This window comes from Trichechus manatus, unplaced genomic scaffold (genome assembly GCF_000243295.1).
Source record: "Trichechus manatus latirostris isolate Lorelei unplaced genomic scaffold, TriManLat1.0 scaffold00156, whole genome shotgun sequence".
NCBI classification, from domain to species: Eukaryota; Metazoa; Chordata; class Mammalia; order Sirenia; family Trichechidae; genus Trichechus; species Trichechus manatus.
Window position 1 is genome coordinate 1,949,111 of NW_004444092.1, and position 16,065 is coordinate 1,965,175.

A 16,065-nucleotide genomic window follows, 5' to 3' on the forward strand; every position below is an offset into this window, starting at 1 on the left:
GGTTGAGAAGTTAGAGGGTTAATATGTTGTGGGGTTGTTAGCCAACGTCATAAAACAACATGTGTACTACTGTTTCATGAGAAACTATTTGTTCTGTAAGCCTTCACCTGAAGTACAATAAAATAAAAAATAAAATAAAAAAAACTGTAGGATAACCCCAAAAAATTACAAATAGGATATATAACATTCAAATTAATAGAGGGGATAAAATGGAATGAGGGAAGAAAAAAGCAAAAAGTTGACCCCCAAAAAAAGGCAAGACAGGAGAAAAAAATAAAACAGCAACAACCCAACAACAAAAAGAACGTACAGGAAGCACAAAATGACAGTAGACATAATCCAAAAAACATCAGTAACCACAATCAATGTAAATGAGCTACATCTTTTTTTATTAAAAAACAAAAGATAGAAAAACTAAACCTCCGACCAAACACTTCGAGAGACAGAGTAGCAGGGGTGGGGGTCTGGGGACCATGGTTTCAGGGGACATCTAAGTCAACTGGCATAACAAAGTTTTTTAAGAAAATGTTCTGCATCCCACTTTGGTGAGTGACATCTGGGGTCTTAAAAGCTAGCAAGCGGCCATCTAAGACGCATCAATTGGTCCCAACCCGCTTGGAGTAAAGGAGAATGAAGAACACCAAAGACACAAGGAAAGTATTAGCCTAAGAGACATAAAGGGCCACATAAATCAGAGACTTCATCAGCCTGAGACCAGAAGAACTAGATGGTGCCCGGCTACCACAAGTGACCGCCCTGACAGGGAACAAAACAGAGTCCCTGACAGAGCAGGAGAAAGCTGGGACGCAGAACTCAAATTCTAGTAAAAAGACCACACTTAATGGTTTGACTGAGACTGGAGGGACCCAGAAGACATGGCCCCCAGACTCTCTGTTACCCAAAACTAAAACCATTCCCGAGGCCAACTTGTCACACAAAGATTAGACTGGACTATGGACATAAAATGATACTCGTGAAGAGTGTGCTCTTTAGCTCAAGTAAATACACGAGACTAAATGGACAGCTCCTGTCCAGAGGCGAGATGGGAAGGCAGAGAGGGTCAGGAGCTGGTTGAATGGACACAGGAAATCCGGGGTGGAAGGGAGAAGTGTGCTGTCACAGTCTAGAGAGAGCAACTAAGGTCACATAACAATGTATTTATAAATTTTTGCATGAGAGACTAATTTGAATTGTAAACTTTCACTTAAAGCACAACAATTAAAAAATAAAGAAAAACTAAACCTCTAGCTATGTCTACCACTTACAAGGACACACCTAAAACACATCAGACAGAAAAAAAAAAAAAACACTGCCATCAAGTCGATTCCAACTCATAGCAACCCTATGAGACACAGCAGAACTGCCTCGCAGGGTTTCCAAGGCTGTAAATCTTTACAGAAGCAGAATGCCAAATCTTTCTCCAAGGAGTGGCTGGTGGGTTCAAACTGCAGACCTTTTGGTTAGCAACTGAGTGCTTAACCACTGTGCCACCAAGGCTCCTCCAACTAAAACAAAAGGACACTAAAAAGCTGACAACTGTCAGACCAACACAGACACAAATACCCAAGGACTACACAGCATAAATATCAAGTAAGATTTATGAGTATTATTATTACTCTTTCAAGCAGGTTAGCAGCAAAATACTCATGATCCGCCAAGCAGCAGTGTTCCCATTGAGAGGGACCTGGTCCCCATGCATCTAGGCAATTATGTCACAATGGAAACTTCTTGGTTAAGGAATTGACCGTGTTAAGAAGAGGGGAGCCACTGGAGCCCCCTGGCTGATATCAGCCTGTTCTTCCTGTGAGCTGAGACCCACCAAGCTGGTTCTCTGCTAAGACACCAAACATATGAGGAAAATGAGCCTCCAGGGACACGAGTCTTGTCTCCCTAGGCGAAATGCAGGATGGAAAAAGATACAATAAGCAAACTCTAACCAAAAGAAAGCTGATGTATCTATAACAGTAGTAGACAAAATTAATTTTAAGGCAAAAACCAACATTAGAGATAGTCACTACTTCATCATTTTACTTCACAATCCTCATTTTATATGTACCAAATACCAAATCATCAAAAAATACATACCAAAAATCATCCGAATTTAAGGAGAAACTGCCAATGTGACCATGTATAAACTATTTTGATACAAATATCTCAATAACTGAGACAAAAGGTAAGAAAAAAGAGAAATATTTTAATACCACAATTAACAAGCTTGATCCAGCAACTAGAAAATAAGATTTTTCTCTAAGCACACATGAAACATTTATAAAAATTGTCTATGTATTTGATATGCCTTAAAACAAGTCTCATATACTTCCAAAGAATTAGTATAAGACAGACCACACCCTCTAACCATAATGCCATTACATTACAAATGAATAACAAAATAACTTTAATAAAACCTATACGTTTGGAAACAAAAACAAAAAACCCACGGGTCAAGGAAGAAATATACAGGAAAGCGGAAAATATTTAGAACTGAATGATAATGAACATCTACTTATGAAAACTTGTGAGATACATCTTATAGCAGTAGTTAACAGACAACTGTACAAGCCCTGGTGACGCAATGGCTAAGAGCTTGGCTGCTAACCAAAAAGTCGACAGTTCGAATCCACCAGCTGCTCCCTGAAACCCTTTGTGGCAGGTCTACCATGTCCTATGATGGTATCTATGAGTTGGAATCGACTCGTTGGCGATGGGTTTCATTTTGGTTTTTTATACCAAACCCAGGAGGCCTTGGTGGCACAGTGGTTTAAAGTGCTTGGCTGCTAACCGAAAGGTCGGCAGTTCAAACCCACCAGCCATTCCATGGGAGAAAGATGTGGCAGTCTGCTTGCATAAGATTTTCAGCCTTGGAAACCATACAGGGCAGTTCTACTCTGTCCTTATAGGGTTGCTATAAGTTGGAATCAACTCGACAGAAGTGGGTTTTGTTTTTGAGGTATACCAAACCCAGGTTTTACAGATGATTTCTATCAAATGGTCAATGACCAGATAATTCCAATTTTACCCTGAGTCCAACAAAATCAAAAAGTGAGAACATTTCTCAAATCATTTCATGAGACTAGTATAACCCTGATAAGAGACTCTGACAAGGGCTATACAAGAATGGAAAATTACAGGCAACTCTCACTCATGAACATGGATGCAAAAATCCTGACCAAATCAACAGCAAGTCAAATCCAGGAATGTATATATCATACTATTATATATCATAATCAAATTGGTTTTTTTCTAGGAATGCAAGCTTGGTTCAGTATCAGAAAAGACACTCATCTCAATAAAGTGTATTTGGTCAAATTCAATAACCATTCATTTAAAACCCTTATAAAACTAGGAACACAAGGGAAATTCCTAACCTAAGAAGCAGGACTTCAAGTTGTGAAGGACTTTCGCAAAAGTTCCTTAAAGAGATTGAATCCCATGGAGGCACACTCTGTGCCCACCCTCTTTTCTGCTGCCCAAAATGGAGACTTGATAATTGAAGCTCCAGCAACTCCCCTGGATTATAAGGTAACCTTGAAAATGAAACTACAACATGTAGAGCACTGTCACGGATTGAATTGTGTCCCCCAAAAATGTGTGTCAACTTGGCTAGGCTATGATTCCCAGTATTATGTGATTATCCACCATTTTGTTATCTGCCGTGATTTTCCTGTGTTGTAAATCCTACCTCTGTGATGTTAATGAGGCAGGAAAAGAGGCAGTTATATTAATGAGGCAGGACTCAATCCATAAGATTAGATTTTGTCTTAAACCAATCTCTTTTGAGATATAAAAGAGTGAAGTGAGCAGAAAGACTGGGGGATCTCATACCACCAAGAAAGAAGCATTGGGAGCACAGCGCATCCTTTGGACCCAGGGTCCCTGTGCTGAGAAGCTACTTGACCAGGGGAAGACTGATGACAAGGACCTTCCCCCAGACCCAACAGAGAGAAAGCCTTCCCCTGGAACTGGTGCCCTGAATTCGGATTTCTAGCCTCCTAGACTGTGAGATAATAAATTTCTCTTTGTTAAAAGTCATCCATCTGTGGTATTTCTATTATAGAAGCACTAGCTGACTAAGACAAGCACAGAGAGCGGAAAGACAGAAGGAGCCTGGACCCCTGATGTCTTAGTGGCACTACCACACAAATCCTGAATTGTATGCCTCTGGACTTCTTTAACATGTGAGAAAAAGCCTGTGTGTATTTAAGATACTTTTACTTTGGGTATTCTGTTACATGCAGCCCAACACCATCTTAACTAAAATACCATTTCTACTCAAAATGGTACTGGAGGTCCTAACATGGGCAAAAGTCAAAAAATAAATAAATAAATAAATATGAATTGTTAAGAAAAGAACACACAAGAAATATTCACAAATAGAAAACTGAAATTAGAAAATTATTAGAAATAAGAGTTTAGCAGGATTGCTAAGGGGAAAAAAGTCATATGCATTTCTACAGACCAGTAACAAACAGTGAAATTTTTTAATTAAAAAAAAAAAAAAAGATACCATTTATAGTAGCAACTAAAACAGGTACCTAAGAATAAATCTAACCTAAAAGTCAAAATGTTTATTTAGAAAATACTGAAACTTTTTGAAAAGAGAACTACAATATCTCAAGGATAGTTTAAGAGCCGTGGTTACTTCTGCAGAAATTGATCCAGGGATTCAATGCAATTGTGATCAAAATCCCAACACAGTTTTTCATGAAACTTGACAAGCTAAATTTTATCCAGAACAGCAAAGAGCCAAGAATAAACAAGACATTACTGAAAAACACAGCAAGGTAGAAGGACTTGCCCCCAGACATCAAACATTATTATAAAGCTATAGAATTGAAGAGGGTATTGGTGCAAGGACAAAAAAATAGAACAGAAGAGAATCAAGACACTAGAAAACAGACTATGTATGTAAACATAAGGTGACACTGTAGATCAGTGACTAGTCAATAAATGATGCTGTGACAACTGAAATAAAACAAAGAAATTGGATACCTATCAGGTAATATACATAAAAAATCAATTATAGATGATGGAACATTAAATATGAAAGCAAAACTACAAAAATTTTAGAAAAAATATAGAATAACTTTAAGAGTTTGATGTAAGTATTCCTAAATGATTTTAATTAACTTTTTCAAGTACATCAAAATTTAAAAAAACTGCTTTTTAACTATACTAGAGTTGAAAGCTCTTTCTAATAAAGCAAAACAAAACAGAAAGAAAATGAAAAGCCAAGCCAAAAATTGAGAACATGTATGTAACATTACTATCTACTCTAACATAAAAAACTCTCACAAATCAATAAGAAAAAGACAACTCCATAGAAAAATCAACAGAAACAAAAAATGGTAAACACAAATGGCCAATAAATATTTGAAAAAAATTTCAACATTATTAGTATTTAGGGAAATGCAAACTAAGACCGCACAAGAAATTATTTCATATCCACCAGGTTGAGGGGAAGAAAAACTTCCAAGTATTGTCAAGAACGTATATCAACTAAAACTCTACTACCCTCCTGATGGGTGCGCTGTGTGCTGCTGAGATGATTCTAACTCACAGTGACCCTATAGGACAGAGTAGAATTGTCCCATAGGGTTTCCTAGGCTGTAATTTTTATGGGAGCAGATTGCCAGGTCTTTTCTCCCATGAACCTCGGGTATGTTTGAACTACTGACCTTTTGGTTAGCAATGAGCACTTAACCGTTGCACTGTCAGGGCCCCTCACACTCCTGATAGGAGGGTAAACTGGTACCACCTTTGGGGAAAATATTTGGTTTTACTAGTAAAGTGGAAGATGCATACCCTACGCTCCAGGAAATACATAATTCTACTGATAACTCTTCGCACCAGGAAATAAGTACAGGAATATGCGTTGCAGTCATGTATGCAATAGAAAAAAAAATGCAAACAATCAAAATGTCAGTCAATACTAAGAGTGAAACAGTAGAATGAAAAGAATGAACTCCACCTACATGTGTCAACATGAATTAATCTCAAAAACAAGCAAAAGAAGCAAGATATATATGGTGTAGTTCCATTTATATAAAGGTCAGAAATTGGCAAAATTAAACAACACATCATTTAGAAATGCCAACACGTGTAATAAAACTACACAGAAAAGCTTAGGAAGCTTAAGGAAACAGTTAAGATAGGGTTACTTTGCAGTGAAGTAGATTCCAACTCATGGCAACCCCATGTGCATCAGGGTAGAATTGTGTTCTATAGGGTTTTCAATGGCTAATTTTTTGAAAGGAGACCTCCAGGCCTTGCTTCTTAGGTGCCTCTGGGTGGACTAGAACCTTCAATCTTTCAGTTAGCAGCTGAGCATCTTAACCCTCTGCACCACCCAAGCACTCGAGTTTGTATACCCAGGACTGCTTTGGCTGGTAGGAAGGAGGACTTGATCTGGGAACTGCAAACTACTAATTAATTGATAAAGTTCCATTTCTTAAGCTGAATGAGAAGCCCACATGGGTTCATTTAATTTCTCTCAAAACTGTACATATCAGCTTACAGACTCTTCTCTGTGTATGCTATATTTCACAATACTACATTTTAAGAAACTCAAAAAACATCCAAAAAGCTGTTTTAAATTTTCTTGCTCAGCTGTTTAAAAAAAAAAAAAGCCTTTGCTTAAAAGTGGGTCTTTTAACTTTAATAAAGCAATGATATTTACATCTGATACTTTTTTGAACCACCCACCTGTCAGTTAGCATTCGAGCACTTTAATCACTGAACCACCAAGGTTCCTTCTTTAAAAGTTGCTCTTAAAAAAAGCTAGTATTACATTAAAGACATTCACGTGCATCAAATCCTACATTGGGCCCTGGTGATGCGGTGATAGAGCTCGGCTGCTAACTAAAAAGGTCAGCAGTTCAAATCCACCAGCCACTCCTTGGAATCCCTATGGGGCAGTCCAACTCGACAGAAACCGGTTTGGTTTTGGCTTTATATCTTACATAGTGACAACAACTTGTTCGCAAAAGCAATGATAAAAGTGCAAAGATGTTAATGCTGTCTGTAGAAATATAAAATTGACTTGCACCAACACAACTACCAATTTTTATACACCAATTGAAATTCACCCAGTATCTGTTTAATGAAATCTTTTAAACTTGTTTTAGTGACAGTAAAATTAGAAGACAAACATATTACGTGCTAAGTAAACACTGAAGGAGATTAAGCACAATTTAACTATGGTACATCAGATTTCAATACTAAACTGCCGGTTTAGGCCTCAAAGAGAAACTTTTTTGCTAAAGATAAAAACTGCAGGACAAAACGGTGAGGCTCCAGCTAGCAACCCGAATTTGAACGATGGCACCCCTGTGGCTCTGGCAAATTCACAGACTCAGTATGCTCCATCACAAATAATAATTCACAATTAAAAACATTTTTCCCAATTTCCGAAGCACCGTTTACAGGTATTTTTAAGGGCACTCATTGTGGAATATCTCTGGCCAGTGTAGGTACCAATCCTGGCAGATAAAATAAGCAGCCAATGGCTTCCTGCGCCACACGGTAAGCCAGCGACAGATTCGAGAATCCCACCCAAATCTTGTTGGAATAAATTATGTTCTAGACCTGCAGGTATCTCCTCCAGAGTCCAGGGGTGTGGTAATGGTGAAAAGGGTGGTGGGAGATAAGAATCCGTTAACCATACGGTCAAAAATCTGTCAGATGGGACCTTGCAAATCATTCGGTCTAACCCCTCATTTTTTGGATGAGAAATTACGCCTCAGGGAGAAAAACACTTGCTTAGGGTCAAATAGCTGTTTAAGCTTGTCTCCCCAAAAAACGCTCCGCTCGCCGCTAACACGGATGGGGTGAGACAACCGTTACCTGTGGCGTGAACGTCAGGGCTGAAAAGGCTCACAGAGTTAACAGGCTCAAGCCCTCTCCTTACAGATGGGGAAACTGAGACTCGGAAGTGACGCAGCTTAGGGGGTAAATCACTAATCCTGTCTCTGCGCGGGAAAAGCCTAAAGAAGGTAATGACGGTCGCTGGCGACTCCCGGTACCTGTCTCCAAGAGGACGGTGTCAAAAAGCCCCGAGATCTACAAATTTTATTCAGTAAGAATCCGGCACACCCACACGTAACCGGGAAAAGGAGAGATGGGGTAACTGGAATTGCCGGTGCATAGCACTGAGAACGCCGCGGCGGAAGCCGGCGCCGAACCTCCGCCTCGCTCTTCCGCCTCAGTGCCCGCGGGGAGAAGAAAATGCGGGAAGGCAGTGGCGCCTCCCGCGAGAAGAGGTACCTGTGGCTCTCGCCGCAGTCCCCCGCCGTACTTGCACCGGTGCCCGACACCCCCCACTTCCGGGGTCAAGTCTCACCGGGAGGCCAGGGAGTCGCGACCGGGAAGCTTCAGACCCCGCCCCTACTTAAGCTCCGCCCCCACTGTCCACTTCGCCCCAGAGCAAGGCAACTTCCGGGACGCCGCGCATCACTAAGCAGCCCAGCTCCACTTCCGGACGCATCCCTCTCCTTACCCACCCCTTTAGGAAGCAGCACGCGTGCGATAGAAGTTTTCGCGCGTTTGATTGGTGGATCCGGAGGGCTGGTCTTCGCCGATTGGTGCAGAGGAAATCTTCCCATAGACGCCCACGGGCTCACAGTTTTATTCGCAGCTACTTTCCCGCCGGTTGCTCCTCTTGTGTCGGAGTCATGGTGGACGTGATGGAGTTGCCGAAGTCGCGCGTCAACGCCAGCATGCTAGCTCAGTTCATCAACCAGCCTGTCTGCTTCGTGGGGAAGCTGGAAAAGGTGCGCGGGCTCGCCGCTTCGGGATACCCGGTCCGCAGATAGAGGGAAAGGCCCCATGACCGTGAGGGTGGGTAACAGAGGATGGAGGACAGAAAACTCAGAGCGTCACCCGCTCTCTGACTTTATTTTGCAGAATGGAAGTTTATAGCCTTTGAAGCCTGTGTTTTGGCACCTTTTTCATGGCGCGGAAACGCGGTGTTTTCGGATCCGCTGCGTTCTAAATTCCAGCACTTTGCACCCCGTTCTGTGTATATTTACATAAAGGAAACTAGACATGACTCCCACGTCTACCTTCTGAATTTTTATTTTAGCCAAACTTGACTGTGACTCCAACTTGGCTGAGTTGCTTATTTCCTTCTCGTCTGGGATTTTCTCTCTTCACAAACCTCTTTTTCTCATTGAAGTCGCTTTTCCATAAAATATTTGTTGATTGTTCCTTTCAGATCCCATAGCAGCCTTGTTATCTTACCCCAATGTTATCATGTAATCTATAAAATCCTAAAGGCTGGAAAGAGCCCAGAGGGTGCAGCTCCATTTTTCTGCAGGTGAGAAACAGGCCCAAAATCTCAGAATCAGTGACCCAGGAAAGAAAACTGATATGTAAAGGCTTATTTAGTAGCTCATTTAATCAACTTCGTGAAATAGGTGTTATTCTGGCTTCACAGATAGGGAAGCTGTAGAGTGGTGGTGGTTTAACCAAATTGCTCAGGGCCACACCAAGTGGAAAGCTGCTCTTCAGACTAGTCTGCACTCTTCCCAGCTGCCTCTAGTAGAACCCAGATCTGGCAGCCAGTCTGTTTACTTCATCCTGCCTAATTTTTAAAACATAACCCACTTGGAATATATATAGTATCTAATTCATAGGTGCAAGTAGGTCTCACTTTTTTGATACTGTAAAAAACCTTTTGCCGTGGAGTTGATTTGATTCATAAGGACCCTATAGGACAGAGTAGAATTGCTCTATAGGGTTTCCAAGGAGCAGCTGGTGGATTTGAACTGCCAACCTTTTGGTTAGCAGCCGTAGCTCTTAACCACTGCACCACTAGGGCCCCTTTTAATTTGTTCTTAGCGTAGGGTTACCAGATTTAACAAAAATGCAGGGCATACCCATTGTCTTTGAGTCAATTCTGACTTATAGTGGCCCTATAGACAGAGTAGTGCTACCCCGTAAGGTTTCCAAAGCTATAGTGTTTTACAGGAGCAGACTGCCACGTCTTTCTCCCAAGGAGCAGCTGATGGATTCCAACCTCCAACCTTTTGGTTAGCAGCCAAGCACTTTAACCACTGCACCACCAGGGTATTCATCGTTTATCTGAAAGTCAGATTTAACTTGGTGCCCTGTGGCCAGATCTGGTAACACAAGAGTGTAATTTGAATGAAATAAACTTAATCAAAAAACAATTGTTTTATTCAGATTGACTAAGTTAGGGTCAGTCTGCTCATCTTTTGTGAAACTTTTATTTTTTTATTTTAATGATTTTGTTTTTGTGGACTTTTTAAAAATTGTGTGTTTCTTTTTTAGATTCATCCCACTGGAAAAATGTTTATTCTTTCAGATGGAGAAGGAAAAAATGGAACCATTGAGTTGATGGAGCCTGTTAAGTATTGATTCCATGTATATTATAGTTAAGTCTTCTTCTTGGTTTGGTTTGTTGCCGATGTTGCTGATTCTTGGAGCAGATGTATAAAGAACAAGTTTGTAAAACCTGGCTCTGACATTAAGTTCTTGTCCCCTTTCAGTTTATATTACGTGTTTATTTCACGTTCTATTTCCTTTTAAGTTTCCATCCAGTGATTCTTTGGTCTCCCTGATTCTTGAATATATCCCTTTAATGCTGAATAACAATTCTCACTCTTTATGAAAGACCATAAAATCACTTGAGAAAAATCTTCCATGTTTACTCACTTTTTCCTTCAGTTTTCAGTTTTTTAGTTCCATTTTCTATGTTTGTTTGCAGCTATATTCAGTTGTTATTTATTTATTGTTACATTTTATCTTTAATATGCTTAAAACATTTCTTTGTCTTGGTTTTCTTCTAAAGACAGATTCATCTACTGTTAGGTTAGTGTATACGGAACATACTGTGTTAAATATCATAGATAATAGAATGGTTACACCCAGTGGATCCTTTTAAACAAATTACTATTGGTAGAAATGTTGTAAATTCTTAGTATCTTTATCTCTGAGTGATTTTGCTTTCAAATTAAAATGTTTAACCTTATCTTTGAACTTGAAGCTACTGCTAAAGGTAATGAGGCTAGCAACATGCTGACAGTAAGTACTCAATAAACATTTTTTAGTAAGTTATAATTCAGTTTTTGCATTGGTAAATTTTTAAATTTTTTTGTTTTGTGAACTGAAAGATTAATAAACTGTGTAATAATTTTCCAAATTAATTACCAAATGAAAAGTGTCATAAAACATTTTGTTCTCTATGTTAGCTTGATGAAGAAATCTCTGGAATTGTGGAAGTAGTTGGAAGAGTAACAACCAAGGCAACAATCATGTGCTCATCTTATGTCCAGTTTAAAGAAGATAACCGTCCTTTTGGTAAATAAAGCATTCCAATATTTAGTGATTTTATATAATAGGAGGAAAACAGTTTTATTCTTAAGTAGATATGTGTTGGTATTGAGTCTCAGTCCTGCCACATTTTTAATTTCTGTAGAATTTTCTGATCTACGTTGTGCTTGTATATGTAGAAAATTCAGTGAAGATTCATACTAGAAAGAGAATTTTTTGAAATAGGGCAAACAAATTTTTTTTTTTTTAATGTATGGATTGAAGTCATCAAACAATGCATCAACACATAAAACATTACCAGGCAGGAACTCTGCCAGCATAATGGATGTCAAAATGGGTGGTCTCCTGTCCCCATGCCTTTTCCTTTTTGCAGCCACAATTAAATAAATATGATTATCCGCATCTTAGTTTTAGAAATTGGTTCATGAAAATAAGTTGACCTCTAAAAGGGAGAGAAAAGAGAGATAGGTAGAACTCTTTTAGATGATAATTGATATTACAACTTTTCACTGTAGAGTAAATGTTTGCTAAAATGTTTCTTTCAGATCTTGGACTCTACAATGAAGCTATAAAAATTACCCAGGAGTTTCCTCAGTTTTTTCCTTTGGGGGTTGTGCAGTATGATTGACTTTGATGAACTTTTTATGATGGTGAATATGAGGTTGAGGACTATTAAAGGAGGACTCGGATGTTTGAGAGAGAGATTCCTGTGATTGCTAATATTTAATTTGCTCTTTTTTTATTTCATTTACCTAACTTCAGATATGTTAATCTGCAGTTCTTAATAAAACTGATATGCTGGCATTCCTTACCTAAGGAGGATTGGCTTTGTATAAAGGATCTCTTTTCCAGTATACGATCAGATTAGATACAAAAGCAAAGTAGTTATTGTCTTGAATTTAGTTTTCTATTTTATTAATAAATATTACAATGAGACATGCTGTTAGTCATTTCATTTTTTTTCTTTTATTCATGTATTCCAGCACAAACCTGGAATTTCATAACTGGAAGGAAGGTCAGGGCTTAGACCTACCAGTGTGAAATGCTGTGTCAACTCTTAAGGATTTACTTCCTACTTCACATACTATACCTTGTTTACTACTTCTTGGCAATTAGAAAGAACAAACAGAACCCGACATCTTCTGTAATTTGTGAAGTACCTCTTTTTCAGGATTTTAAAATTGAGCTTTAACTAATGCCAGATAAGGGATACATGATCATTAAAACAGTTGATAGAATTTTTTTTTTCTTTCATCTGTCATTATCCTTACAGAATTGTTATTCGCCACCAAGTACCGGTAATGTTGGGGATGTGCAGGGAGGCGTGTGACAAGTAGGGTAGAGGGTGATACAGAATAACCATATGGCCAATTAGGTTTTATAGCTTGACCCATTCTGTTCAGTTAGGAAATAAGCTAATTCCAAATTAATTTAGATTATAAATTACTGAAAATATTTACTTTAAATTGATAAAGTCTTAATTTTCAACCTTTACCCCCAAATACTCTGCAGTTTACTTAAGGAGCAATGCGGTAGCCACTTAAAACTCGTTGCCGTCAAGTCGATTCCAACTGATAGCAATCTTATAGGACAGAGTAGAACTGTCCCGTAGCGTTTCCAAGGAGCAACTGGTGGATGCGAACTGGTGACCTTTTTGGTTAGCAGCTGAACTCTTAACCACTACACCACCAGGGCTCCACTTACGGTAAAGCATTTTATTATAGGAAGTGAAGATAAGTATAGTTGTAAGTGTAGGAGGGATATCAGCCAGTCTCAGTAACACAGTGTTAACATAGAGTTAATGTAGAAGGTGCATTAAATGTTGCACGTGCCATCCTTGAAACCTTCCCTTGAGCTACCCACGTTTAGTAAGTTGGAATAAATGCGTACGGTATATTGTTTTCTGTTGAGTGAATCTTTTATGCTGATGATTTACAGTGCCAGTATCTAGCTCCAGCCTCACTGCTCTGCTACTCGACATCTGCAGCTGGAGTATAGTTAGCTCACCTGCCGTATATTCCCTGGGTTTTTTTTTTACTGTAACAGCTTTATTGAGGTAATTTACATACCATACAATTCACCTGTTTAAAGTGTACAGTTCAATGTATTTTAGTATATTCTAACAGTTGTACAATCATTTCCACGATTTTAGAACATTTTCACCACCTCAAAGATAAGCCCCATACCATTTAGCCATCACTGCCTCAATGCCCCCATACCCCTAGCCCTGTTGTTGTTTTTTTGCCACCCAGTCAATTCTGATTCATGGTGACTCCCTATATTATAGAACTGCTCCATAGGATTTTCTTGACTGTAATCTTAATGGAAGCAGATTGCCAGGCCTTTTCTTCCACAATACCGCTGGATGAGTTCGAACTGCCAACCTTTTGGTTGGCAGTCAAGTGCAAACCATTTACACCACCTAGGAACTTACAGATTTGCCTGTTCTGAATAATACATATAAATGGAGTCATGTAATACATGGTTTTCTGTAACTGGCTTCTTTCACTTAGCTTGTTTTCCAGGTTCATCCGTGTTGTAGCCTGGATCAATACTTCATTCTTTTTTGTGGCTGAATAATATTTCATTGTATGGGTATACCACATTTTGTTTACCCACTCATGAGTTGATGAACATTTGGGTTGTTTCTACCTTTTGGCTATTAGTGAATAATACTGCTATGAACATTCAGATACAATTTTTTGTGTGGACATGTTTTCATTTCTCTTGGAGAAATGTGCTTGGTCAACTGGTAGCTGTAGGTTTAACACTTTGAGGAATTGCCAGACTATTTTTCAAAGTGGCAGTACCATTTTACATTCCTATCAGCAGAGGATTCGAATTTCTCCACTTCTTGCCAATGCATATTTTCTGAGTTTTTGACTGTAACCATCTTAGTGGGTGTGAAGAGATATCTCATTATAGTTTTGAGTTGCACCATTTCTCTCAAAGCTACCATAATCCACCCAGTTGCCTAGAAACACTTGAATTCCTCCAGTCCTTTTCACTGCCATTGCCACTGTTAAGTTCAGGCCATTGCCATCTGTCACTGGAACTATTGCAACAGCTCTAGCTATATTTATAGAACTAGATAGCTCTCGCTATCTAGCTTTCCTGTTTCCAGCCTCTTCCTATCACCCAGCCACTAGTCACATTAAACAATTGTAATCATCATACTATAAAGTTTAAAAACTTCCTGAGAAGTTTACAGTGGAGAAACCTGGCAAACACCTTAACCAAATGATCAAGGTTAATATCTCCAGTAGTGCCATATGTACATCATGATAGGAAGGTATCTTAATGATCTAGTGCTGCTATAACAGAAATAACCACAAGTCGATGACTTTAACAGAGAGAAATTTATTCTCTCACAGTTTAGCAGGCTAGAAGACCGAATTCAGGGTGCCAGCTCCAGGGGAAGGCTTTCTCTGTTGGCTATGGAGGAAGTTCCTTGTCATCAATCTTCCCCTGGTCTAGGAGCTTCCCAATGCAGGAACCTCTGGTCCGAAGGACGAGCTCTGCTCCCAGCATTGCTTTCTTGGTGGTATGAGGTCCCCCTGTCTCTCTGTTCACTTCTCTCTGTTATATCTCTAAAGAGGTTGGCTTAAGACAACCTAATCTTGTAGATTGAGTCCTGCCTCATTAAGATAACTGCGTATAATCCTGCCTCGTTAATGTCATAGAGGTAGGATTTACAACACCTAGGATAATCAGATGACAGAATGGTGGACCATCACACAATACTGGGAAACATGGTCTAGCCAAGTTGACACATATTTTTGGGGGACAGAATTCAATCTATGACAGAAGGACACTTCACCTCTGGTATTTTATCCAAACCTCTAGTTTCAGTCTAATCTTGAGAACACATTGGACAAACCCAAATTGAGGGACATACTACAAGTTACCTGACCAACACCCATCAAACTGTTAAGGTTGTGAAAAACAAAGGCAGAGAAACTTGTAGAGCAGACTAAGGAACGTGACAACTTAATATGAGGTGGGATCCTAGGTTGGCTCCTCGAACAAAAAGGACATTGATGGAAAAACTGGTGAAATCTGAACAAAGTCTAGAGTTAAGACTAATGTGCCAATGTGGGTTTTTTAGTTCTGAAAAATGTACCATGGTAATGTAAAATTATAATATTAGTGGAGACTGAAACTGGGTGAAAAGTATAAGAGAATTTGCACTATCTTTGCAACTTTTCTGTAAATTTAAAATTATTCCAAAGTAAAAAAATATATATATAAAAAAGTCAGCAACCTCCAGAGACTCCCCACTGACTAGATCAGATCCATATTTCTAACCAGTATTTGAAGACCTTCACAATCTGACCATATCTCACCTTGATCTCAAATCTTGCCCTCCTCTTGAAGCTACCCTCCAGCCACCCGGTCTGTCATCCCCAGAACACACTATACCGTTTAAGAACTGGGTGTCATTGAACTTGCTGTTTACTCTGATTGGAATGTCTTCCTCTGCCAAAGGAAAGCTTTCCCTAACGTAGGCAGGCAAAGTTAGTCACTTCATGCTCTCACATTTCTTTCTTTATACGTCTCATCACACTTAACTTACTGGTAACCTTTTTCTTTCAGATTAAAATACTTTTTTTTTTTTTTTAGTTCAGACACTATACAAATCAGACAGTAAAGGTCCTAATGTCTCCCCAGAGACACTGCTATGGTTTGATATATAGCCTTCTAGAACTTTCTCTACATATTTAACTCTAGGACACTAACATACTGTTAATATATTGTCATTTAGTATGTTTT

The 16,065-nt window shown here is 39.2% G+C and overlaps 2 protein-coding genes across 8 annotated transcripts in view; one reads left to right on the plus strand and one right to left on the minus strand.

Annotated features, from left to right (window-relative positions):
• UMAD1 (UBAP1-MVB12-associated (UMA) domain containing 1) overlaps nucleotides 1-8,419 on the minus strand; it is a 221,536-nt gene extending 213,117 nt beyond the window's left edge. For 3 of the 7 annotated variants that reach the window (XM_023740498.1, XM_023740494.1, XM_023740489.1), the window contains exon 1: nucleotides 7,843-7,991. The gene's annotated coding sequence lies outside the window, so the exon portion shown is untranslated. Of the gene's footprint in view, nucleotides 1-7,842; nucleotides 7,992-8,021; nucleotides 8,212-8,262 lie in introns of those variants that run through there. The other 4 variants (XM_023740496.1, XM_023740491.1, XM_023740493.1 and 1 more) reach the window with 3 other exon arrangements.
• A 189-nt stretch (nucleotides 8,420-8,608) lies between these two features.
• On the plus strand, nucleotides 8,609-12,228 carry RPA3 (replication protein A3). The gene is made up of 4 exons (XM_004386122.2): nucleotides 8,609-8,768; nucleotides 10,291-10,365; nucleotides 11,211-11,319; nucleotides 11,838-12,228. The coding sequence occupies exons 1-4, from the start codon at nucleotides 8,670-8,672 to the stop codon at nucleotides 11,918-11,920; spliced, it is 366 nt and encodes a 121-aa protein (XP_004386179.1). The 5' UTR covers nucleotides 8,609-8,669; the 3' UTR covers nucleotides 11,921-12,228.
• Nucleotides 12,229-16,065: the final 3,837 nt, after the last annotated feature.